At 47.0% G+C, this 27,570-nt stretch overlaps 1 protein-coding gene and 1 non-coding gene across 3 annotated transcripts in view; one reads left to right on the forward strand and one right to left on the reverse strand.

Annotated features, from left to right (window-relative positions):
• Positions 1 to 497: 497 nt before the first annotated feature.
• TRNAG-CCC (transfer RNA glycine (anticodon CCC)) lies at positions 498 to 570 on the reverse strand. The gene has a single exon. It is a non-coding gene; the product is annotated as a tRNA-Gly (tRNA).
• Positions 571 to 6,003: 5,433 nt separating this feature from the next.
• GRAMD1B (GRAM domain containing 1B) overlaps positions 6,004 to 27,570 on the forward strand; it is a 177,160-nt gene continuing 155,593 nt past the window's right edge. For both annotated transcript variants that reach the window (XM_060160638.1, XM_060160639.1), the window contains exon 1: positions 6,004 to 6,377. In XM_060160638.1, the coding sequence (XP_060016621.1) occupies positions 6,004 to 6,377 (374 nt within the window). The remainder of the gene's footprint in view (positions 6,378 to 27,570) is intronic.

Raw genomic sequence — 27,570 nt, forward strand, 5'->3', positions numbered from 1 at the left:
TCTACTAAAATTCATACGTTAAGTCTTCACTTAAATACTAATTCCTCCATAGAGCCTTCCCAGACCACCTCTTTCCCTCTGGTTAAAATTTATCCATTTTCCACTCACAGCTGTTAGTGCTTATGCTTTGCACTTAATTAATTCTGCCCTGCTAGGCTGTATGCTCCAACGCACATCCCGTGTCATGCTTGTCTTGCTGTCTCCCCAGCGCTTAGTAGCCTCACACGCTGCTGTAGCTTAACGTGTACTCTTAGAATTAAACTGAATGGAAAATCAACGCGAGTAGTCATGTTTCCTAACACAGGTCTTATGATGGAGACTTAATTAGGTACAAAAAGGCCAACATTTATAGAGCACTTCCTAGGTGCCAAGCACAATTCTAAATGCCCTACGCTGTTCAGATGCTCTCACAACAGCTGCAGGAGGGAGACACTATTTTTAAAAAATATTTATTTATTTGGCTGTGCCGGGTCTTAGTTGTGGCACGCGGGATCTAGTTCCCTGACCAGGGATCGAACCTGGGCTCCCTGCATTGGGAGTGCAGAGTCTTAACCACTGGACCACCAGGGAAGTCCCACAGACACTATTAATTATCCTGATTTTTTTTAGGTGTGGAGACAGAGACACAAAGAAATTAAATAACTCATCACCAAATCCAACAGCTGGTAAGTGGTGGAAAGGGTCAGAAGCTCAGAGAACAGGCCTGTGGGCCTGTGCACGCAGTCACTAGTTTACGGCGCCCATAGTATTTGGACCCTTCAGAGGAAAGCAGCAGGCAACCCAGAGCAGGCCACCTGCCTCCTCCGGGATGGACGACAAGGAGATGGGTGGGGTGGCCGCAGGAAGTCTTGTCCAGCCCTGATGTCCTCTGGAAGATTTAGAGGACAAGTGATGATGTCTGTCCGCAAAATCAGGGTCAGCCAAGTGTTGTGCAGAATAGTCTGGATTGACTCCTAAGCCTTTCGATGAGCAGTTAAACCAGGCAGGCTTATCTGGTGACAGTCCTCCTGGGGTGACGTCATTGCTCACCCTGGCATCGGCCACCGAAGGCTGGCGGAAGCGTGCTGCCAACCTTGCGCGTTTCCCAAGGCTGAGAGACCTCGCCAGCGCACCATCCTTGGGAACTGAGACCCGGGAAAAGTCTTGCAGCTCTTTCTTCCTTTTTCTCAGAGGGAGAAGCTGGACGTGGAGGCTGGTCCACTGTGGTTTTATTTAGATTGTGCTTAGCCAGCATCCTCCAGCACTCTCTAAACCGCACTGATGGCTTCAGTGACGAGCTGCTGCACGGGGTGATGAGGTAGGGATTAGAGGAGGGAACAGACTCAGGCTACCAGGGGAGGACTTGAAGCTTGCTCTCTCCAATTTCACCTGTCCCCGCAGTCCCCACTCCCAGCCCCTTGTCCTTCACCACCCTCGTATTTCTGTTTCACAGTGCAAGATATTAAAGCTGTCCGTGGGTTTCAGGGAGGTATTTAGTATCCAGTAATCAAAACGCCCTGGGCCAGAAATGCATCAGTTCAAATGGACTTTGTTTTAGGCATACGTGAATTGCTTTTATTTAAAAGAGAGAGAATCTGGGGCCCACAGACCCACGATGGTTGGGCCTTTACGAGATCATTCTTTCCTGCCTCTACCTCTAACTAGGCTCCAGTTACCTTTAAAGATGTGCAGAGAAAGCCGCCTTCTAAACCATCTTTGGTCATCCATTCCAGCCCTTAATTGGCCTTTCTCTCGGGAAATGTTTATCATCTAACCTGAATCTCCCACACAGAGTACTACACAAACTCATTTCCTCTTGGTTGGCAACGGAAGAAGCGTTTCAGTATATGATCCGGCCGTGCTTCGTTTTGTATTTGAAGACAGTTCATTACGCTGCTCTTATGGCCTCGTCCACATTTCTGTCAGGATTTCCAGTTCTCTGATAGCAGCAAGTTCCTCTTCGTGAATGCCCACTGCCCACTTCTTTCTCTGGTCCGTGAGCCAGCCCATGGGTCTGGCTATTTTGATGTCCTGCGGGAGAGAGAGTCTGTGTCCTCACCTTGAGGGGGGGACTGACTGTCCTGTGGCAGCCGCGTTGGAGGGGACACACCTGTCCGTGCTATTGGGAGCTGCCTGCCCTTGGCATCCCTGGGGCTGGAGGGATGTGGGTGGGTGTGGGTGGGGACCTGCCCCTTCTGCCTCCCACTCGCTTGGGTGGGCACCCAGGAGAAATCTAGCTTCTCACCTGCTATTTTTCACTTAAGTTCCCTCCTGGAAGTTTCTGCTGAATAATGGACTTTGGAGTTTGCAGGGCTCCAGAAGTAGTAGACAGGTGTTGGATGTCTTGTGTCTGCAGGAAAAGGGAGCCTGAACAGTTGAGAATAAACAACAGTTGCTTGGTAACATGAGCTCCTTTCATTAAAGTCAGAGGCCTGGCTGTGTGAGCTGGGGGCAGGCAGGCCTGGCTGGTCTGGCAACACCTGTCTGGAGGGGCCACAGGTGAGGGCAGTTTCCTGGAGAACCGCCCAGTCGGCTGAGAGTGAAATATGGGAGACAAGTGGAAGGGTGGGGGGACTTGGGAGGAATGCAGTGGCTCAGATTCTGAAGCTCTTTAGTCCTGACCGCCTGACACCAGCTCCTGTGAGAAATTGTTTTGCAGAACTTTGCACTTCCCTTTCCACACTTGTAAAATACGGATGGAACTGAGTAGCTACACGTCGTTTCGTGACATACCCAACTCAAATCAGGGCTGGTGAAATGCTGGTGCTCCAAGGGACCTGCTTTCCAGAGCTGATGCATTTGATGAGATTTGGGTGGCCTCTAAGTGGCTTCAGTTGACCCAGGTTCAAGTTCTGGCTTTGTCATGGATCAGTTATTGTGTTTTTATCTCTGACCTTGGATATCTTCCTGTGCGTCACTTCAATAAATTGTAAAATGAGGGTAATAACATCTGTCCTCACTGCTAGGGTCACTGGGAAGATAAAGTATTACAGATGAAAGCCTTCATGACAGTGTAAAGGTTGCTTTACAAACAAAACACACAGGACACTGGACAGAATCAAAGGGAGGGCAAACTTGGTCCTTCCTTTAATGTGTGTAGTTTTCACAGCAATGATGACTTGCAGCTGGAGGGCATTTCATTTGCAAACTAGTGTCCCATTTATCATCTTCCTTGACAGTGCCACAGTGGAAAGGAAACAGCTGAGGGTGGTGGGATGGGGATGTGTGTTTTTTTTTTTTAATTTTTTCTTTATTGAAGTAGAGTTGATTTGCAATGTTGTGTTAGTTTCTGGTGGATGTGTTTTGAGTAGGGTTTTCTTGGGTGACAAGTACCTTCTTTTCTTTAAGCCGAGACTTGCAGGTGGAGGTGAGCTAGGACAGTGGCTGGGGGCTTCAGGTACTCTGGGTATCTGCTTCCCAAGTGAAACCGTTGCAGACTTAGTGTGGAGGAGGTTTTCCCTCAGGCCAGGAGAAATGTAAATGATCACTCAACTACTGCTGGGCACAAGGCTTAAATTAAACCTCATAGGGTTTTAGATTTTAGGTCCAGCATCTCTTGTGGGTGGAAAAGGGGCTGAAGTGTGTGGGAGGAGGAAGCTGCTTGTTTTTCTTCCTTTCAAGGGGTGTACATTTAAATTCAGAGGGCGCACGGTCCCCTTAAGGGGGCCAATCCCCTTGCTGAATCTCCCTCTCCCCAAAATACCCATGGAACCCTCTGGCCCCTGTGTGTGCACCCTCCTGTTTTGTTCCATCTTGTTTTGTTTTTTGGCTTCCCAGTGAACGGTAGTGAGCCCACCCACCTTCCTTTTGCCCCTTAAACACCCGAGACGCCGCTCTCTTAGTTCAACTGCCCCCTTAACAAGCAGGTTCCTTGAACTGAAAAGTTACCAGATCCCCGGCAACCCGCTCATCTTTGGAGGAAATCCAAGGCAGTGAGCAGCTCTGTGGCTTCGCCCCGGACCCTGAAGTGGAGGGACAGCTTGGCTTTCTGGGCATTCCCGGAGCCGGAAGCAGTGTCCTGCGGCTTGCCAGGCCTGACACCTGATGGGAAGGAGTTGATCCTTTCCGGGACACATCCAGGAGTTAAAATAGAGTGATACCAAGCCACCCTTGAGAGAGCCAGTGGCCGGATGTGGAGAAGGGTCAGAAATAAGACAGGCCCGCTGTTCCAGGGAGTCATTTACAGGTGGGCCTGGCTCTGGCATTTCGGCTTCAGTCTCTCTCTCTTCTGGAGCAAAACATACTTCCCTCAGATTCCTGGCCTCATGGAGGTTGTGCAGGGTCGCAATGCCTGGAGCTCCCCCCATGTGTCACTGCAGGGCATGGTGGACCCATGGCCAGCTGTCACACTTGAACTGCAGGGACGTATTTTCTTACCGTGAGTTCTGGTGGGCTTTAGGAGTGTGATTTGGTCCCTCAGCTTTGGGACACTGGTGAACTGTTCTCATGACCTTCATGCTGCACAGAAGCTGGGCATTCTTTCCCTACTGGACTCACGGAGAGGCGCAGAGAGGATTGGGTGAATTGCACTGTGGACTTAATGCTGCACTATTTGTACTCCTGCTGGTCTCTTTGAAAGCCATCATCTCTACTTTGGCTCTCACGTGCAGGACTTACTGGAGAGGCACATGCGCTGTGGGCTGGGAGGAAAGATGGGCGGTAACAGTCTATGATCTAGGAGCTGGGCTGCTTTAGACTCAGTTCTGAACAGGGCTCCTCGGTAAGGGGGATCAGTTCTAGGGCCAATCTCTTAGGGTGGTACCTGGGTCTAGGGAGTGAGGGGTTCAGCATAGCTTGGGACACGACAGGACTGACCCAGACTTTCGAGGGTCCATGACCTGGGGACATACAGACGTTTTGTGACGCAGTCCATGCCCCCTGCAGGTTGAAGCAGACTTGATCCAGCCCCCAGGAATGTCAAGGGAGTACCCTTAGCTCCCTGAGACTCACTTTGCTGTATGCTTCACCTTCTGGGTGCTCACCTTCCTCTAATTTCATTCTGTGCTTGGGATGGGGCTCTGGTATTGACGGGGTCACCCAGATGCACGGAGATCACTCCCTTTTCCTGACTGGTCCTGTGTGTCCTGTGTCTCTCAGGTCCTACTGTCTGTCCTTCCTCCATATGTCATGTCTGCTGTCCTCAGCTTATTCCACAGAGCTGTCCTCTCTTCTCAGCCTGTCATTTTGGAAGCGGTCTCCAGAACTGCACCCCCCTGCACCCCAAGTTATTCAGAGAAAGCACCTTTCTCAGGAGAGGAGATCCAGCCGAAGAGTCCCTAGTCTTCCCTCAACCCGGTATCCTGACTGAATTCCTCGGTTCCTCCCTTCCCCTGCTCCCCCTCAAAGAAAAAGCAGGGAGTTAGATTAATGAGAGCTGCCTGGCCAGCCGTCGCTTTGAGAAAGTTTGGGCTGTGATCCTATTTCATTCGGCTGATTGGAGCAGCCTTGGCTCGGAGGTAGCGTCCCTCCCCAGGGATCCCGGGTACAGTTACGCCAGCCGTCGCCGCCTGTGCACGCCCTTTCTGGACAGACGTGACCCTCGCTCCTCGCCCCCTGTTCCTCCTCTTTTGTTTTCATCCAGCGTCTGCTTCCTCTCTCTCTCTCTCTCCCTCTGCCTCCTCCTCCCGCTCTCTGCCTCCCTGCAGCGCCAAGACCGGCTCCCCAGCCTAGTCCGCCGAACGCAAACCGCTGAGAGTTTGCCGAGCCGCCCCTTGGGGCCCGGGCCGCCGAGTCCCGCTCGGGCACGGCCGCCGCCAGCCGGCGAGGGAGCGCCGCCGAAGGAAAAGCAGCGGGCGCCCGAGGGGAGCCCCGGAGGGCGGCCGGGCGGCCGACTTAGACTCCGGGGAGGTCGCGCCGCGAGCCCCAGCGCTCCCCCCTTCCCGCGCGGCGCTCCGGGAGACGAACTTGCTCCGCTCGCGGCTCGAGCGGCGAGCATTTCCTAACGTGAGAGGCCGGGCGCCGCGGGCGAGGGGCGGGGAGCGGGCCCGGCGGGCGGCGAGGCGCCGGGCGGAGGCGGCGGGCCCCATGCCGGCGGCCAACATGATGGAGAGCCTGCAGCCACCCGCCCTGCAGGTGCCCGAGCCGCCGGGCGCGCCCGAGGGCAGCCGGGTCTGGTCCAGCTCGTCGACCCCCACGCTCCGCCGCCGGCGCTTCAAGATGCGCCGCACCAAGAATGTGCAGGAGCCGAGCCTGGAGGCCGGGCTGAGCCGGGACCTGCCCGGCGTCTTGGCCCCGGGCAAGGAGTTTCTGCAGCTGCCGTCCATCGAGATCACGCCCTCCAGCGACGAGGACACCCCGTGGTCCAACTGCTCCACGCCCAGCGCTTCCCCGCGCCGCAAACGCTTCCTCCTCCGCAAGTGGCTGCGGGTGAGTGAGCGGAAGGAGTGCAGCGAAAGCAGGTACGTGCCTGTCCCGCCCCAGCCGTCTTCCCTTTTCCTCCCTGGCCTCCCCACAGCCGTCGGGGAGGTGGGGTGGGGGGTGCCCAGGGCACCCCGGGGAACCTCGCCGAGGATTGCAGGAGCCCTTCGCCAGGGCGGACGGCTTCCCCACGTGCCACCCATCTCCCCAGTCCAGGCCGGGGGGCCGGTGACTTTCCATTACACGGGTACTCGGGGCTTCATGCTGCGTTCCATCCCATTGGATCCTCACAGCAACATGAATAGTAACAGCCGTAGCAGCTGATGTTTACCGAGCCTTTATCATTCTCGGTCAGTATGATGGGCACATCACAGTCCATCTCCACAGTTAGTCCCCACGAAACCTCTTTGAGGTCGCTACTCCCTGTCAGTCCCATTGTACAGACAGGGATCGTAGAAGGCGAGGGAGGTTAAGTGGCTCCTCCACTCAGACTTCAGTTTCTAAGCTCCATTTCAATTTTTATTATTTCATTGTTGGCCACCCCAGGTTGCCTTTCCTGGCCCCCATGTGTAGAGGAGGTGGCGGAGTATTCGCACTGAGTGAGTCCCATTTCTTAGACATCTAGGCCTGGTCCGCACCATGATGGTTTATGCCAGCTACTTTTTGTCTGGACAAGCGTGGCATCTGAGTAGTCGGGGAGTTTGCTTTCCCTGCGCAGAGGACTGGTGTAGGAGACCATAGGGTAGCTCCACACAGCCTTGGCCAGGGGTTGTGTTTGAGCCAAGCCCATTGCCTGGTGGAGGAGGTGGGCAGTCCTCAGTGGTGCACTGATGTCTTGGACCCTCCGCATTTACCTTCAGGCTCTAGGGCCCTGTCTCCAAACAGTGGTCTGTGCCTTTGCGTGGGGCAGGCAAGTGATTGGCCACCTTCCCCGGGACTCCTCTTCCTAGTCTGTTCAATTCCATTCATTTCAGTTCAACAAGTATTTATTGGATGTTCTTGTGAGTTCAGTCTGGTACCAGCTAACGGTGCTATGGCCAGGAGGCAGGGAGGGAGGGTGGGTAGAGCTGGGTAGAGTGTGGGGATGTGGAAGTTGAGAAGGAGGATGGGAGGAGACTTGGATAAGAAATCACGGCATGTGAGTTTCCCTGGTATTGAGGAGATGGAATCTTTGGAAGACACATACTCTGTGTGCCATGTGGTACTGACTGTAAGGCAAAGAGAGGAAGAAGACTTCTGGAAGGAAGAGGCTCAAACCACAACACGTACACATAGGTAGTAGAAAACAGGAAGAATATAATGTCAGGGGCATGAGATCAGGAAAGGGGAACAGTAGAGATGAAGGCATAAGAACAGGGTGAGATGTGTCGTTGAGGGGACGCTGAGGAATTGGGCTGGGTTACGCAGATGGTGAGCGTTTTACGCCTGCCAGGCTTCCTTTCTCTTATTTGGTGGTAATGACTGGATGTGGTTATCCCTGCAGGCGCAGATGTAAAGCTTTGTTCTGGGGCTTTTTGGGGACCTGAGGATAGCAATTCTTTCTGTACTCTTACTTCATCCTGTCACCTTTTCCAGAGAGTAGAGGGAAATGGGGCAAGCTTGGTGGGAGCTAATCTTGAACTAAAATAGTTCATCCGGGTTTGTCAGCTTTCCCTTCAAATGTGAGAAACCCTAAAAGAGGCCCTATTTTGATCCTGAGATTCTGCCATGTACACTGAGGACAGAATATGGGGAAGATTCTTACGCTGGTAGCCGGGGAAGGGATAGGGGAGGGTTTGGTTAGATTTAGGGAAGTCTATCTTGGTTTAGAGAGTTTGTCTAAAGGTGCAGTGGAGGAACTTCCCTGGCCGTCCAGTGATTAGGACTCTGCGCTTTCACTGCCAAGGGCACGGGTTCGATTCCTGGTCCGGGAACTAAGATCTCTGCAAGCCGTGTGGCCAAAAAAAAGGTTTAGTGGAATCTTCATTTTTGTTGGAGCAGGAAACATACTTTTAAATCAGGAAGGGTTTTCACCTTCTAGGAGTAGTTTAAAAACTGGCAGTTGGGGAATTCCCTGGCGGTCCAGTGGTTAGGACTCCGCACTCTCACTGCCAAGGCCCAGGTTCCATCCCTTGTCGGGGAACTAAAATCCCACTGGCCGCATGGCGCAGCACACCCCCAGATGGTAGTTGTTTTCAATGGCGGCTTGCTGGATTAGAAGAATATATGCATATATGTATAAAAAGACAACCTCTGGATTCAAACCCAAGTTTGTCTGACTCAGATCTCTACTCTTAACCACTGTTAAACTGCCTCCTGTTGGACTCTGTCTTGATTGTGGCCAAAACAAAAACCCATCTCTTTTAGGCCTTGGAAATAGAAGGCTTCTTGGAAAGAAAAGAAGCGGTCAAGTGAAGAGGTGCTTGTAAATGGCCAAGATGATCCCCTGAGGAGGAATTGACATTTAGAGGCAATAGGGCACGAAGAGAATTGGAACTCAAGTCAGGAGACGTGGGTTTAAATTTTAAGTTCTGTCATTTCTTCGCTGTGGAACCTTGGGCACCTCCCTTCCCCTCTGTTTCGTCTTCTCCATCTGTGGATGAATGGGAGGTCTCAAGTGATAGACGTGGAACTGTTTTGTAAACGTCCTCTTGCTGTGCAAGGGGGAAGGATTATTGGCATCATTCTGTGAGTGGCTCACATGGAGTGGATGTGTGCTTGAGAGTATAGGTTACATACTCACGTGTCCTGGAGCAGCACCTGGGACTCCTCACACGTTACATGACTTGGATATGGTGATTGGAAAGTGACCCAGCTCAGGCTTGGTTTAGGGGAATGAGCACACCAGGCCCAGTGCAGCGTCCTTCCTCTTCACTGTCCCCACCCCAAGTCTGCCTCTCCGCAACAGAGAAAAGCCCCTTTGAGGCCTGCAATGCAATTCTGTCTGATGTGGTAGAAGGCACGGGGTCAAGAGGGCCTCAGCTTGTGGATTTTAACTGCACAAAGATGAAAATATAAAGAGAATCAGGAGACCCCTTTCTTTTCCTTAATCCTGGGAAGAAAGAAGTAGAGAAAATGGTGAAGTTAGCAGAGACCTCGGAGGCCAGTATTCTGAGTCCAATTTTCTCTGTTTCATCCTTGGATCTTCACTGTCTAGCACTGTACTTGGCCTTTCGTCATGATCAATAGATGTTTATTGATGGGTAAATTAATAACGATTGAGTGAATGATTCCTTTTTCTTTCCTCTTTGGAGTGAAATTATCCTTATTCACGAATCAGGGAAAATTTCCTGGAGGACATGAGTCCAGAACTGAGTTTTTTGACATGTGACAGCTTTATTGAGATATAATTTACATGCCATGCACTTCAGTCAGTTTTAAAGTACATAATTCAGTGGTTTTTAGTATATTCACAAATATGTGTAACTATCACCACAGTCCATTTTACAGCATTTTCATGACCTTGAAAAGAAACCCATACCCTTTATATATTACCCTCAATCCCCCTCTACTCCTTGCCCCCAGCCCTAGGCAATCATGAATCTACTTTCTGTGGAGAGCTGAGTTTTGAAGGGGAACCAGAAGCCTCTTGGTGAAGGCAGTTTGGGTGTGTTGGCTTGAAGATGGGGATGGATGACCAAGTGTGGTCTTGATGAGGGATGTGGAGAAATGAGGGTGGTGAGGTGATGGGCCGACAGACTATGATGTATGCTGAAGGGTTTGAATTTCAATTAGTCAGGCCGTCAACAAAGATGTATTGAGATCCTATGGACAGTGTGCTTTGTCTGCAAAGAGGATTCAACTCAACGGGGAGCCATTGTAGGTTCCGGAACCCAGGAGAGACATGCTCAGAATGGTATTGGAGGCACCGAATTCTTGCTGTTCTGTGTGAACCAGGTGCGAGGTAGAGGCCTGAGCCTTGCACTGTTCTTCCAGCACTTACTGTTACAGCTGGGAATTGTCATCTTAGCCACTGTTTAACATAAGGTGGCACTGTTTTTTGCTGGCCGCGTTGCCCTCTGAGCTCCACGGATAACGTAGTCTGAAGTTGATGGGGCAGGCTTTTAGAACTAGTACCTGCGTGTCTGCCCAAATCCCTTGGCCATAACTGGTTGTGGTGATGGTTCAAAACCCAAATTGAGGATTAGAGTCCCTCTCTCACCTGCTGGATTATGGCAAGAGGTCAGAATTGGACAGAGACACAACTTTTGTGTCTCTGTGATGGCATCCTGACATCATTCTCTGGAGGGGGAAAGGAGAGCTGACAAGGGGCAAAGGTGTAGGCGTGGCTGCCCGACGGCAGGCTGTCCTTATGGGGGCCACAGAAGCGCTTCTCTGCTCTGTCTCCCCAGGACGCCCTCCTTATTATTACCTCTTGCACCACTTTCCCATGGCAGTTCTGTCCCCTCTTCTGTGTGACACATCTGCCCTGCCATGACTTCTGCTCTGCTGCACACCTGACCTCAGGTGGCACCTCTCGCTGATTCTGCCAGCCTGGTGAGCCTGGTTATCTATCTGGTGCCAGCCTAGCTGGCATGTGGGTTTGCACGTAATGATTATTCCTCATTGGTATATTTATCGTAAGTCTTCATCCCCTCACTCTGACCTTCGGAGGGAGTCTTGCTTTCGGTTTCAGCTCAGTTTCCAGGGAGGAGGCTGATGTGTGCTACACCCATCAGCTCCGTGTGGACCCTGACATCTAGCAGAAGCACAGAGAGTGTGGGAGGGAGGTAATTCATGGCTTTCTTCACACAAAGCATCAAACAGGAGACCTGTGATTTGTCAGCAGATTAAATAAAGTATTGGTGCTGGATAAGGTTAAACTAGGAAAAACCTCTCTCCCGGACCCTTATTTCCTTGAGGGCGGGGACTGCATCTTACTTTCTGCTAAGCGCCTTAAATACACATTTAATCCTCACAACAAACCCCCGGGTGGGTTTTACAGCTGAGGAACCTGAAGTTCAGAGATTCATTTGCTCCTGGTCGCACAGAAGCAAGGGTGAGATCTGAATCACATTTTTTTGATTCCAGAGCCCGGGCTGTTTACAGCTACACTGAACCATCTCCCCGGGGCCTGGGAATAGTTGGCCCTTGCGTGTTTGAGATCACAGCCACGTGGAAGGGGAGGTTCTGAAGGAGGTCGGGAGGATGGGAAGGCCACTGAGGATGTCTGTAGAGGTCAGAGGTCAGCACGGGGATGTGTGAGGGTGGTGCTACATGGCGTAGGTGAACTGCTCCGTGAGAAGCAGCCGACCTTGGGCTGTAGATGTGGTTTCCACATTCAAACAGTCTGTGGAAACTGAGAAGGTAGATCTAAGCCCCGTGGGCTGATTCACACTGGCCAGTTTCCTCCATGGCAGTTGGTATTTTGAGAGTTTCCGTGGTGGTTATGCACTCAGGAAGTGCTAGTTCCGTGTCAGGGGAGAGGCTGGGATTTTCACGGGGCAGGTTAACAGGTGATAACCCTGCCCCGCTCGGTTAGTTTCTCCCAGCTACCGTCTATAGGCCAGTTGCTATGCTGGCCACTGATAAGTGCTTCTAGGGGAACTCCGGAGTTTTCCTTAGGGCGCTTGAATGGCTGAGCTGCCGGTGGGGAATTTCCTCCTTGACCCCAGTGGGTGAGCCGCTGGGCGCTGAAGCAGGCGTTCAGATACAGAGCCAAGCTGGCCTGAGAGCCTAGGAGTGCTGGCCTGGTTGCTGTGTGTACAAGAGCTTTACAAAGTCTGCAGGCTTTGCTCACTTGGGATTCTTTCCTCCATTGCCCGTGTCAGTGCAGTGACTCGCTAAGGGGCAGTTGTACCTAGCATGAAGGGAGATGCTTTTCAACACCTTTCGGGGCGGGGGGAGGTCTCTGAGCTCTTGTCCTGTGACTCTGGAGCCTAAGGAACCTTCCTTCTCTAGGAGGAGATGGTGAAGCTTCCTTCAGGGATGCATAACAGAAAATCAAATGTGGAAGGAAGGCAGGATGGACATGCTTCAAGCTGGGGCACAGAGATGTCAGGCCACGGCCTGCACCTGCCAGCCTCCATGCCACTGCGGGCAGCCAGGTGCCACCTCCTGAAGATAGCCCTGGTGTCAGATGTTCTTCCCTGCTTTCAGACCATGTGTCCGGGTCATCTCATCAAAATCATCACTAGGAAGAGGTGGCCGTTCCTTAGCTAAGACCAGTGGTAAAGAGGAGACAGAGGAGGACACCCGTGGCTTTTTCATTTGAGGCCCTGATACATCTTTTGGGTCAGATGCTGTGAAGCCCTTTCTTCTGCATCCTTTGTACGTATTCTAACTGGCTCTGGTTGTTCCACCCTGATTTTGTGGATAAGATAAAGAAAACGGGTGGTTAGGCACGTCTCAGTGGCAGATCTGGGTTACGCTCTGGAACTCAGGCCTCTGACCTAAAGTCTGGGCTAATTTCTATCTGTCATGTCTCTGGAGCTTCTTCCAGCCTGGTGCCTCCTTCCTCCATGGTCTGACCACAGAGGTTTTTTGGTCTTGCTGCTTCTGGTTCCAGAGTTTAGTCAGGAAATGTGGGGGCTGAGTGAGGGGACTGAAAAAAATAATCCACAACCCACTTGGTTTTTCCACTTTCTTTTGCAACTATGCAAAAAGAATTTGCCTTGGGGCCCCTTTTGGGCAGGGGTGAGTGTGGTAACCCACGTATTATTTGCTCCAGCAATTAGGAAAATACAGAAAGATGATGGATGGTTAGTTTAGCAATACAGTTTTTTTTTTTTTTTTTTTTGAAGCAGCTGCGTAGCACAGGGAGATCAGCTCGGTGCTTTGAGACCACCTAGAAGGGTGGGATGAGGAGGGTGGGAGGGAGACGCAAGAGGGAGGGGATATGGGGATATACGTAGCAATACTTTTTTGAGTCTCTCCAAGGGTTTTCCAGCTTGTTGTCTTTTTTTTTTTTTTTACTTAGTTTACTGTTTTTATTTATGTATGTATTTATTTATTGGCTGTGTTGGGTCTTCGTTGCTGCGTGCAAGCTTTCTCTAGTTGCCGCGAGCAGAGGCTACTCTTCGTTGCGTTGTGCGGGCTTCTCATTGCGGTGGCTTCTCTTGTTGTGGAGCACGGGCTTCTAGGTGCTCGGGCTTCAGTAGTTGCAGCATGCGGGCTCAGTAGTTGTGGCTCAAGGGCTTAGTTGCTCTGCAGCACGTGGGATCTTCCTGGACCAGGGATTGAATCTGTGGCCCCTGCCTTGGCAGGTGGATTCTTAACCCCTGCGCCACCAGGGAAGTCCCCCCAGCTTGTCTTAAAAGAAATTTTTATATGATAAAAGTCAACGAATATTGTATGTGTGATCAAATAACTAGTTACTGTAAAACTTTTGGACAGTAGGGAAAAGGAAGAGAGCTCATCATTTTACTATGCTAACCCAAACATTAGGAGCATGCGTGGTGTATTATCCCCCGGTATTTTTTCTCATTCAGAGGTTTTTTTTGGCCATGCCATGTGGCTTGTGAGACCTTAGTTCCCTGACCAGGGATCAAACCCTTGGCCCCTGCTGTGGAAGCGTGGAGTCCTAACCACTGGACTGCCAGGGAATTCCCCAGAGTTTCTTTCTAATTGAGACTTTCCTTTTTCATCTGCACTTCTGCACCTTGTACCTGTATAAAGTAAGGGAGAACATAAATCGAAAGGTTAAGGACAGGTCAGTCTGTGAAATAAGGAAAATAAAAGGATTTCTGAAGCACTGTTTCTGGAGGAACCATCAGAATGAGACATTTCTCCAAAGGGGGGGATACGAGCCCTCTCATCAAAGAAGACGCCTCTTAGCCTCGTTCTCCTGTTCTCTGTAACCCAAGCTTGGCGTGAGTGCCAGTCTGACCCCTCAAAGCAGCCTGCCTTGACCCGGCAAGCATTTGCTTCCCAGCTGGGTCATTACACTGGGAAGCTCTTCCTGACCTTTCTGTATTCTTGGGATTGGATGGAATGGCAGTAATAAAGGTTACTCTGAACAGGGTGGAGCTTCTCCAGAGAACAGTTTGCCCTTAGCTTGGGTGATACCATGTGTTTTCTCTGTCTATGATGAAACACATCTTCTCGACATGTGAAGATCTCATAAAAAAAAAAAAAAGGCCCCAGGAAAGAGATCGCATCACCTCTCCTCTCTTGGTTACTTCTTAATATGTTTTTGAGACCTGCTATTGAGAAAATTCTGCTGAAGATCTAACTGAAATCCCCCATGGTATAATTCAAACTCATTCTCTCTTGTTTCGTCCTCAGTGAAGATGAGAGACTATCAGGTCACTATCCTTTGAGAATATTCCTTCAGAGACTTATTGTTAGTAATTTGGGCTGTTGCTCCCAGATTGTAAGAGAAGCCTTGATTTGGGCTACCAGTTACTTGGTGCTCACTGATTCTCCGGTGGAGGCTGTGGAGCCCTGCAGACACAGTGGAGAAATTGGCAACCACGCACGTTAGAAGACAGAGCCAGTCTCAGAGGTGAGCAGAGTAGGAAGTGGCCCGCCCGTTCAGAAAGTTCTTAGGGACACTGGACAATTCCTCTGAAGTGCCTTCTCCATGCTTGGACTCCTTCCCCAAATGCCTCTATTAGTTGACACACCTTTTGTTTAGCAGCCAGAGAGATTAGGCTGAAAATGTAGATAACTCAGGAGAAGTAATTCTCAAGTTCAACAAACATTTTTGGGGCACTTACAGAGAATCAGGTGCTGTCCTAGGTGCTTGGGGCACAAAGATGGTTACAGGTGGCCCTTCCTTGAGGAGCTCACAGCCTGTGGGGGAGACTAGTGTGCAAAAGTTAATTTCAATAGAATATGGAATTTGGACTAAAACATAAAAAAAAAAAAAAGGTCTGAGGAAAAGATCTGCTGGGAGGGAGATGGGAGGAGGGTCCTGGGACCTAGATTTCACCCCCGAATAGCCTCACTTTTCTCGCACTAAACTGTCACCCCTTAGTACCTACAGTTCTGGTCTGCATCTCGCTCAGAGAATCTAGTCTTCATGGTAGATGAGATTTGTGTGGTCATTTCACCTTTGAGCAAACTGAGAAGTCCAAGGTCAGTGGACAAAGCTGGTCAGTGGCAGAGATGGCTCTAGAATACTGATCTCCTGCAACCTAACTATCGTATTCTGCCCACCCCATGTCCCTAGGAGCCTGTCTTGGCCCAGGATGGAGCCATATCTTCATCAGCAAACCCAGGAAGCTCAGACAGGCCTCATCCATTGTTAGGGGCAGGGTGATGGTTGTCCTAGGACGACTGCCTTTGTACCACTCCAGGGGGCTGTCTGAGGCAGCATCGGAGGTAGAGGCTCTGGTTCTGTTATTTATTTATGTATTTTTTGCTGTGTGGTCCTGGGCAGGTTACTCAGTCTCTCTGGGCCTCAGTGTCTTTCTCCTTGGTAAAATGGAGAGTATACGTTTCTTCTTCATCTTGTAAGACAGAATTCAGTAGATGTGTCTGAAGAATTATGCTCACGTTATCATTAGTTTATAAAACTGAGATTTCTTTGGTGGTCTATGAGGCTTCTGAGTCTGCTAGTCTGGTTAGTATAAGCTGAACAGTGGTTTGTTGTTTCTTTGATGAGATGTCACTTTTCTGATATATTGATAACGTGGTGAAAATGAGTTTCTAATTTGTGGGCTGCTCTTGGCTGTCTGTCTCTTCACTGTTGGTCTGCTTAAGGTTCTGAATCCAGGCTTATTTCTCCTTCTCTGTCTCCCCTCCCTCTCCCTCACCCCACCCCCTTTCCTTCTCCTGAATCTACATACTGTCCTTGGACTGTTTTATTCACTGTCTTGAATTTAATTATTCCTGCATGGTGATGATTTTCACACTTACATCTCAGACCTCATCTCTTTCCTGAGACTTCAGCTCATCTCTCCAACTGGCTGATGGGCATTTCCATTGGCATGTTCTTCAGAACAGTCCATAACTGAACTCTTTACCTTTCCCTCCAAACCAGTTCCTCTCACTCTGTTCCTTGAGGTGAGGGTTGGTACCCTTCAGTTTTGCACAGTTTCCTTCCTTTGGAGGAAGTCTGTCTTCTCATCTCCACCACCATCTCGGCTCCCTGGGCCACCACGATCTCTCACATATGTCATTCAAGCGTCCTCCTAACTGGTCTCCCTGATGCCGCTCACCCTGCAGCCAGTTACCGTTCAGTGCCTTGGATGGACGCTTCCTTTTTTTTTTTTTTTTTTTTTTTTGCGGTACGCGGGCCTCTCACTGTCGTGGCCTCTCCCGTTGCGGAGCACAGGCTCCGGACGCGCAGGCTCAGCGGCCATGGCTCACGGGCCCAGCCGCTCCGCGGCATGTGGGATCTTCCCGGACCGGGGCACGAACCCGTGTCCCCTGCATCGGCAGGCGGACTCGCAACCACTGCGCCCCCAGGGAAGCCCTTGGATGCTTCCTTTTATTTCTAGGTTTTCACAGACATTGTTACCTTGTGTGGAATTCCTCTCTTGTAACACTGACCCCCTTGGCCCCCCTGCCCTTCTTCTCCTTTGGATCTCACCCTAGTTATTGTCCCTCTAGCAAGTATTTCCTGACTCACGTATTTATTACATCTGTGTTCTTAAGTTGTGACTACTTGATCACATTGTATCTTTCACTGGATCAGAAGCTGTGAGGGCAGAGTTAATTGTGTTTAGCGTTTGTTTTATTCAGTGCTTGGTAAGCTCTTTGCGTGGAATGTAGTAAACATATACTTAGGGAGTGAATAAATCATCAAATGGATGAAGAACTCTAAGGAAATTTGATTTTCACGGAATTCTATTGGAAATCATTTTACAAAGCAGGAAGTCCGCTTGAAGTTGAATGATTATGCCCTCGTGGGCCATTTATGTAAATCTGGATTACTATGTATTGTTTGTCTGTTTTAAGTCTTTTGGTTTCGTTCATGGTTTTTCCCTTGTACTGTGTCTTCCCTCAGACTGCAAGTGCCCAGACACCAGACATGGCCGCTCTTCTAAAGGTGTTCTCTATCTGGGGAGACAGCTTTGGCACCAGCAGGTGAAGAGTGGTTGACCTCTCCCAAAACGAGGCTCCAGAGAGCAAGAGCACATTGGGGGCAATATTTCGGTTTGTAGTCAACCCGGGGCCCAGGTACAGTCTACCAATCGTGGTTAGCCTTTTCCCACCAAAGACCTGTGGCAGCTTTGAAGGCTATTTTTATTTTTGGAGCTGTGGTTGCCGTGGTAACACAGTACATTTTCCCTAGTCTTACGATTCCAGGTCAGGACAACAGTTGTTCCTCTTGCAGGAGAGAAGGATTTTGTGATAGATGCACCCTTCCTTCTACCCTTTTTCCCTCCTACTTAATCCAACCAATATTTACTGAACACAGATTACGTGCCAGGTGCTGTTCTAGACACCGGAACCAATAGTGAACAAAATAGTTTCTGCCCTAGAGAGCTTACATCCTAGAGAGGGGATAAAGACAGTAAACAAATGAACAATGCAACGTTGATCCCTACTTATTTAAAAACAAGTGACTTGAGCACATCACTGAAAGGGAATTAGTGTGTTTTCTAAAATTGGGAAATCAGGAGTTGTAAAAGGAATGCCTTCCACGCTGCGCTGGAGAGAGATATGTTGGGCGTGGAGCTGGGGGCTGACTCCCCTCCCACCGACAGTAGGACTTCATTCAGTTCTGGAATGCAGATGCACCTGTTTCTCTGACCTCTCCCAAGACCTAGGGAGACATGGTATTAAGCCGGGCCTCTCTCTGCAGCTGTCAGGTGCCAGGGCAGTTGTTCTCCTGGTGTTTTGCTTCTTTCTTCCTCTTTGCTCCAGTGGAAGCCAAGAGCCAAAGGGCTGCCAATACAAATGGCCCTTCTTTATGTCATGTAATGAGAGCCCTGAAGGCAGGTTGGGAATGCCATTAACTGGGGGACTATAGAGTATGGAGCCTTGAAGGGGGAGCCTGGGGGGAGGTGCAGAGGAGAGAAGGGATGCTGACACCTGCTGTTGGGAGATTCTGGTCAGAGCGGCAGAGAACCGTGCCCGCTTGGACACAAATGAACGCAGTGCTGGCGATAGCAGTGTGATAATCTCTCAATGTGGGGAGCATTTGATCCTTTTCTCCGTGATTTACAAGGCCCCGGGCTCCGGAAGCCGGCACAGAGTATAATTATTCTTTTGTATTTGCCCCAGCACTTACCACAGCGCCTGGCACACACCGAGCCTTCCAGTAACATGCTTCTGGCATGACGCTCCACCACTTCATTTGTTCCCGCATCCTAGGGGGTGGATGTAATGAGTATGTCCACTTGGATTTAAGGGAATTGAAACTCTGAAACACGCCCACATCCATACAACCGAGTAATGATGGAAACCTGACTCTAAAAGGTTGTGTCCTGTCACCTTTAATTTAGGCCTTTTCTGTATTGTACAAACATGTATACATCTGGCATTATACCAAGGCTGATGTCTGTGTGCTGACGATGTGGGTCATTAAAATCCACAGGAAATGGTAAGTAAAGACCAAATACGAGAAGTGGCTGTTTCAGCATGCCTCACCCTGTGAAAAGCTTTGGAGTTTACTTCCCCTCCATTCCCTTCCCATTTGGAGGGACACATGAAACCTTCAGGCCGTCACAGCAAGGCGGGTCCAAATTCTGCAAAATCTGACAGCTTGGCTGCTCTGTGCCCGCCACTGAGCTCTGACTGGCCTGTGCCCTTGAAGGGTTTAGTCTAGTGTATTGATTATTCATCCACTCATTTGTTCAACAACAGATTTTTTTTTTTTTTATAAATTTATTTATTTATTTTTGGCTGTGTTGGGTCTTCGTTTCTGTGCCAGGGCTTTCTCTAGTTGCGGCAAGCGGGGGCCACTCTTCATCGCGGTGCACGGGCCTCTCCCATTGCGGAGCACAGGCTCCAGATGCGCAGGCTCAGTAGTTGTGGCTCACGGGCCCAGTTGCTCCACGGCATGTGGGATCTTCCCAGACCAGGGCTCGAACCCGTGTCCCCTGCACTGGCAGGCAGATTCTCAACCACTGCACCACCAGGGAAGCCCCAACAACAGATTTTAATTGAGTGTCTATTAGGCAGTCCATGCAAGTCATACACATAAATGTAAAATTTGAAAATGTGGCCAGTGCTTCCACAGAGGGGACACCAGTAGCCGTTAACATTTGGTAGTCCTGGTGATTGGCCAGCATTTGTTGTGAAGGACATCCTCTCTGTAGAAGATCTTCCTGAGGAAGTGGGGTTGCATGGACATTTTGTTTTAGGAGAGCAGAAGCAGTTTCCTCACAACATAGGGTCTAGCTCAGTCATTTCACAGAATAGGCAAAGATGGCTCATGTTTAGTTGGCTGGAGAATCCCAGCTGTGAACATGGGGGTAACCAGGGCTTTTTCTGCTCCTTCCACTTTCTGCTGGACATAGAACCATTGAACGTTCCTTTGGTTTCTCCAGCAGAGGATGGGCAGGAAAAACAAAAATTCTGTTTCTCACAAACATCGTTGATGCAGTGATTCAGAATTTAGGTATTTTGGGCTTGTTAACTGCATTTTTCTCCCTCATAGCCACAGAGAATCTAGAGTTCTAGAGCCTCTACCCGCAGTTGCCTGCTAGATTTAAGGCCCCTTTGCTTGACAGGTGCTATTTGCAAATAATTCACTTTCACTGTCTTAATCAGCTCAGTAGTATCCTCAGAAGGTTAATAAGAAACAGTTGGCACCGATAGCCTCATCCACCAGAGGGCAGACAACAGAAGCAAGAAGAACTACAATCCTGCAGCCTGTGGAACAAAAACCACATTCACAGAAAAATAGACAAAATGAAAAGGCAGAGGACATTGTACCAGACGAAGGGACCAGATAAAACCCCAGAAAAAAAAACTAAATGAAGTGGAGATAGGCAACCTTCCAGAAAAAGAATTCAGAATAATGATAGTGAAGATGATCAGGGACCTTGGAAAAAGAATGGAGGCAAAGATCGAGAAGATACAAGAAATGTTTAACAAAGACCTAGAAGAATTAAAGAACAAACACCTAGAAGAATTAAAGAACAAACAAACAGAGATGAACAATACAATAACTGAAATGAAACATACACTAGAAGGAACCAGTAGCAGAATAACTGAGGCAGAAGAACGGATAAGTGACCTGGAAGACAGAAGGGTGGAATTCACTGCTGCGGAACAGAATAAAGAAAAAAGAATGAAAAGAAATGAAGACAGCCTAAGAGACCTCTGGGACAACATTAAACGCAACAACATTCACATTATAGGGGTCCCAAAAGGAGAAGAGAGAGAGAAAGGACCTGAGAAAATATTTGAAGAGATTATAGTCGAAAACTTCACTAACATGGGAAAGGAAATAGCCACCCAAGTCCAGGAATCGCAGAGAGTCTCACGCAGGATAAACCCAAGGAGAAACACGCCAAGACACGTAGTAGTCAAATAGACAAAAATTAAAAGACAAAGAAAAATTATTGAAAGCAACAAGGGAAAAATGAAAATAACATACACGGGAACTCCCATAAGGTTAACAGCTGATTTCTCAGCAGAAACTCTACAAGCCAGAAGGGAGTGCCATGATATATTTAAAGTGATGAAAGGGAAGAATCTACAACGAAGATTACTCTACCCAGCAAGGATCTCATTCAGATTCAATGGAGAAATCAAAAGCTTCACAGATAAGCAAAAGCTAAGAAAATTCAGCATCACAAAACGAGTTCTACAACAAATGCTAAGGGAGCTTCTCTAAGTGGGAAACACAAGAGAAGAAAAGGACCTACAAAAACAAACCCATAACAATTAAGAAAATGGTCACAGGAACATACATATCGATAATTACCTTAAACGTGAATGCATTAAATGCTCCAACCAAAAGACACAGGCTCACTAAATGGATACAAAAACAAGACCCATATATATATGCTGTCTACAAGAGACCAATTTCAGACCTAGGGACACATACAGACTGAAAGTGAGGGGATGGAAAAAGATATTCCATGCAAATGGAAATGAAAAGAAAGCTGTAGTAGCAATACTCAGATAAAATAGACTTTAAAATAAAGAATGTTACAAGAGACAAGGAAGGACACTGCATAATGATCAAGGGATCAATCCAAGAAGAAGATATAACAATTATAAATATATGTGCACCCAACATAGGAGCAGTTCAATACATAAGGCAACTGCTAACAGCTCTAAAAGAGGAAATCGATAGTAACACAATAGTGGGGGACTTTAGCATCTCACTTACACCAATGGACAGATCATCCAGACAGCAAATTAATAAGGACACACAAGCTTTAAATGACACAACAGACCAGATAGATTTAATTGATATTTATAAGACATTCCATCCAAAACCAGCAGATTACACTTTCTTCTCAAGTGCACATGGAGCATTCTCCAGGATAGATCACATCTTGGGTCACAAATCAAGCCTCGATAAATTTAAGAAAATTGAAGTCATACCAAGCACCTTTTCCAACCACAATGCTATGAGATTAGAAATCAGTTACATGGAAAAAAACGTAAAAAACACAAACACATGGAGCCTAAACAGTATGTTACTAAATAACCAACAGGTCACTGAAGAAATCAAAGGGGAAATCAATAAATACCTAGAGACAAATTACAATGAAAACACGAAGAGCCAAAACTTATGGGATGCAGCAAAAGCAGTTCTAAGAGGGAAGTTTATAGCTATACAAGCCTACCTCAAGAAACAAGAAAAATCTCAAATAAACAATCTAACCTTACACCTAAAGGAAGTAGAGAAAGAAGAACAAACAAAACCCAAAGTTAGTAGAAGGAAAGAAATCATAAAGATCAGAGCAGAAATAAATGAAATAGAAACAAAGAAAACAATAGCAAAGATCAATGAAACTAAAAGCTGGTTCTTTGAGAAGATAAACAAAACTGATAAACCTTTAGCCAGACTCATCAAGAAAAAGAGGGAGAGAACTCAAATCAATAAAATTAGAAATGAAAAAGGAGAAGTTACAGCGGACACCGCAGAAATACAAAGCATCATAAAAGACTACTACAAGCAACTCTATGCCAATAAAATGGACAGCCTGGAAGAAGTGGACAAATTCTTAGAAAGGTATAACCTTCCAAGACTGAACCAGGAAGAAATAGAAAATATGAACAGACCAATCACAAGTAATGAAAGTGAAACTGTGATTAGAAATCTTCCAACAAACAAAAGTCCAGGACCAGATGGCTTCCCAGGTGAATTCTATCAAACATTTAGAGAAGAGCTAACACCCATCCTTCTCAAACTCTTCCAAAAAACTGCAGAGGAAGGAACACTCCCAAACTCATTCTATGAGGCCACCGTCACACTGATACCAAAACCAGACAAAGATACTACAAAAAAAGAAAATTACAGACCAATATCACTGATGAATGTAGATGCAAAATTCCTCAACAAAATACTAGCAAACAGAATCCAACAACACATTAAAAGGATCATACACCATGATCAAGTGGGATTTATACGAGGGATGCAAGGATTCTTCAATATACGCAAATCAATCAATGTGATACACCATATTAACAAATTGAAGAGGAAAAACCGTATGATCATCTCAATAGATTGAGAAAAAGCTTTTGACAAAATTCAACACCCATTTATGATAAAAACTCTCCAGAAAGTGGGCATAGAGGGAACCTACCTCAACATAGTAAAGACCATATATGACAAACCCACAGCAGACATCATTCTCAATGGTGAAAAACTGAAAACATTTCCTCTAAGATCAGGAACAAGACAAGGATGTCCACTCTCACCACTATTATTCTACATAGTTTTGGAAGTCCTAGCCATGGCAGTCAGAGAAGAAAAAGAAACAGAAGGAATACACATTGGAAAAGAAGAAGTAAAACTGTCACTGTTTGCAGATGACATGATACTATACACAGAGAATCCTAAAGATGCCACCAGAAAACTACTAGAGCTAATCAATGAATTTGGTAAAGTTGCAGGATACAAAATTAATGCACAGAAATCTCTTGCATTCCTATACACTAACAGTGAAAGATCAGAAAGAGAAATTAAGGAAACAATCCCATTCACCAATGCAAGAAAAAGAATAAAATACCTAGGAATAAACCTACCTGAGGAGGTAAAAGACCTGTACTCAGAAAACTATAAGACACTGATGAAAGAAATCAAAGATGATACAAACAGATGGAGAGATATACCATGTTCTTGGATTGGAAGAATCAATATTGTGAAAATGACTATACTACCCCAAGCAATCTACAGATTCAGTGCAATCCCTATCAAATTACCCGTGGCATTTTTTACAGAACTAGAATAAAAAAATCTTAAAATGTGTATGGAGACACAAAAGACCCCGAGTACCCAAAGCAATCTCAAGGAAAAAAAACGGAGTTGGAGGAATCAGAGTCTCTGACTTCAGACTATACTACAAAGCTACAGTAATCAAGACAGTATGGTACTGGCACAAAGACAGAAATATAGATCAATGGAACAGGATAGAAAGCCCAGAGATAAACCCACGCACCTGTGATCAACTAATCTATGACAAAGGAGGCAAGGATATACAATGGAGAAAAGACAGTCTCTTCAATAGGTGGTGCTGGGAAAACTGGACAGCAACATGTAAAAGGATGAAATTAGAACACTCCCTAACACCATACACAAAAATAAACTTAAAATGGATTAGAGACCTAAATATAAGACCGGACACTATAAAACTGAGAGGAAAACATAAGGAGAACACTCTATGACATAAATCACGGCAAGATCTTTTTTGATCCACCTCCTAGAGAAATGGAAATAAAAACAAAAATAAACAAATGGGACCTAATGAAACTTAAAAGCTTTTGCAAAGCAAAGGAAACTACAAACAAGATGAATAGACAGCCCTCAGAATGGGAGAAAATATTTGCAAATGAAGCAATGGGCAAAGGATTAATCTCCAAAATATATAAACAGTTCATGCAGCTCAATATTAAAAAAACAAACAACCCAATCAAAAAATGGGCAGAAGACCTAAATAGATATTTCTCCAAAGAGGACATACAGATGGCCAGCAGGCACATGAAAAGCTGCTCAACATCACTAATTATTAGAGAAATGAAAATCCAAACTACAGTGAGGTATCACCTCACACCAGTCAGAATGGGCATCATCAGGAAATCTACAAACAGCAAATGCTGGAGAGTGTGTGGAGAAAAGGGAACCCTCTTGCACTGTTGGTGGGAATGTAAATTGATACAGCCATTATGGAGAACAGTACGGAGGTTCCTTAAAAAACTAAAAATAGAATTACCATATGACCCAGCAATCCCACTACTGGGCATATACCCAGAGAAAACCATAATCCAAAAAGACGCATGCACCCCAATGTTCATTGCAGCACTATTTACAATAGCCAGGTCATAGAAGCAACCTAAATGCCTGTTGACAGATGAATGGATAAAGAAGATATGGTACATATATACAATGGAATATTACTCAGCCATAAAAAGGCACGAAATTGGGTCATTTTTAGAGATGTGGATGGATCTAGAGACTGTCATACGGAGTGAAGTAAGTCAGAAAGAGAAAAACAAAATTTCGTATATTAATGCATATATGTGGAACCTAGAAAAATGGTACAGATGAACTGGTTTGCAGGGCAGAAATAGATACACAGATGTAGAGAACAAACTTATGGACCCCAAGGCGGGAAAGTGGGGTGGGGTGGTGGTGGTGGGATGAATTGGGAGATTGGGATTGACATATATACATTTATATGTGTTAAAAGGTAACTAATAAGAACCTGCTGTATAAAAAAATAAATAAAATTCAAAAAAAAAAAGAGAGAGACATGCTGTGGCCAATGATGAGCTGATATGGGAGTCCAAAGTCTCAGCACCTTTGCCTCAACCCGGGTGATACCAAAAAGACATCCTAGGTCAAAGCTCCCCATGGAACTGGCAAAAGCAAACAAACAAACAAACAAAAAAACCCGAAATAGTTGGCACCGTGCAGGGAACTCCAAACCCCACTCATCCGGGTTAAGTGGATAGGTAATGGAGAATGACTGAATGAACGAACCTTTAAAAATAAATATATTGCGCATGTAATACATGTAATGTTACATATGTATGCGTGCATTTGTACACATACGTATATGTACATATACATATATTTTTAAACCCTGGGTGTCCCATAGGGCAAGTGAGGTCCCATTGGCCGTGGGACGGTGACTCACATTTACCAGCAAGAAATTTTAATTTGCGTATTGAATACGATTCTTGTCTTGATGTCCGCAGTCGGGTTAGATCCATCCACGTCACAGAGACTTAGAGACTTGGCCTGCCCTGTTCTGGTTGAGGACAGGATAAGCCCACCTGTGGCTGAGCGATGAAGGGTCTGGAGGCACAGGTGGCGACTGATTGTGAATTAGAGCGTGATGGGGGCAGCTGAGGAAGAGAATGTTTCTACCTCTCCCAAGCCTGTTCCTCTGCAAAATACTGTCCGTAACTTCCCAGGCCGACTCTGTTCCTCACTCTATCTACACAGATGACTTCCCAGGGGCTGCCTTTGAATTTTATTCCAGTAGCAAATTCCAGCCTGCTTCCATGGGGTAAAATTCCAGCCTGGAGCAAGTTTTCTTCCCTCGGGCTGCTTTGCATCATCAGTTTCCTCCCACATAAATGGAGGATCATGATCATCCCCACCTTGCAGGTTGGTTTGAAGATGAACTAAGAAAGGCAAGGCATCTCTCGTCTGTGCACAGTACGTGCTCACTTTTCTGATCGTTTCCTTTTATCTCCCTCCCCTTCAAATTCAAGGGAAAGAGGTGTTTTCATATTGGTGTCCTTTGGGGCCAAGCTTATCTGATCTGAAGGACAGGCCCTGGGACTTGTGGTTTTTTGTCATTGCACCACCTTTGCTGAGTCACTTGGGGTTGGCAGACCTGGAAAAAATAGTGGTCCAGAGGGTGGTTAGGGCAGCGTGTGATAGCTAAGGCAGCCTGTCCTGTCTCAGTATTTCCCCATGCACTTCTGGAACCTGATCCCCCTTCTTACGGGAAAGGGAGGGGGCCAAGTAACCAGCGCTGCAGGTGTTACACGTATTTTGCCCATGCTGAGTTTCCTGTGATGTGGCTTCATGAATCTTTGATTTCAGCTTAATCAGGGCTGCCGTAAGGCTCTGTTGGAGGACTAAATGCTGGAGGGCAGGATTGTCTTCTGAGATTGAGATGAGTGACATTCTTTGACATGCAGGATAATAAGGCGAGAAGATGCTTTTGGTGCTAGGGAGAAGATGCAGAAAGAGAACTTTTAGAAAAATGAGAAGTTGTAAGGAGGAGCCAAGAAGGTAAGATTTAAAGACAGTCTTTAAGAGAGAGATGACGGGGGTGGGGGCGGGGGGGAGCGGGAGGTACAAACTGTTAGGTGTAAGATAGGCTCAAGGATGTATTGTACAACATGGGGAATACAGCCAATATTTTGTAATAACTAAATGAAAGTTACCTTTAAAAATTACATTAAAAATTAAGTTTAAAAACATATGAAGCATTTGTGAGATTAGGATTGATTTTGTGTGTGCTCTGTGATGCTTCTGCCATCTTTCATGAGACTTATTTGGGGGAACTTAGAGTTTGAGAAACACTTTAACTTGTTATATCTGAATATTTTATGAGCACTTAGTCTTATATTAGTAGGAATATTGTGATCTGTTTTATCCCCATCAACATCAGTGATAAATATTGTTTGAATATGTACTGTGTAAGAGACATGTTTAATATTTAGGAAAATAGGAAAGCAAACATTTAAGTCTGCTTTGGTAGAATCTGCCACTTAATACTGATGTGAACTCGACATATTGTTTTCTTTTTTGAGATTCCTCTTCTCACCGCCCAATTTTATTATCTTCATTATATTTGCCACTTTTGAAATGATCCTATTTTTTAGGTTGTCTTTGTCGATGATCCGTATCCCATCTCTGCAGCTCTACTGCTAAGCCACAAGAATTTGAGGTCTTTAGGAGCAGGGGCCTGGGCCGCTACTATGTCTCTGGTTAGAACAGAGCTGGTACCTAGAAAACGCTCAACGACAGCACAGAACGCATACATTTTATGGAATGAACCGTGGTTAGTAGTTATCCTCATTATGAGTGAGTGCACCAAAGGGCTAGGAAAAAAAATGTAAAATACCTCCTCTTTGCTCTAGGAGTTTATATTCTCGGACCCGAAGGGCAGCTGTGGGCAGAACTCTGCTCTAAGAGTATGCTGACTAGAGTTTTATTTTTTGCAACGCTGTTAAATACCTCTGTGGCTTTATACGTGTCTCTTAACT

Source organism: Lagenorhynchus albirostris, chromosome 9 (assembly GCF_949774975.1).
Source record: "Lagenorhynchus albirostris chromosome 9, mLagAlb1.1, whole genome shotgun sequence".
Classification (NCBI taxonomy): domain Eukaryota; kingdom Metazoa; phylum Chordata; class Mammalia; order Artiodactyla; family Delphinidae; genus Lagenorhynchus; species Lagenorhynchus albirostris.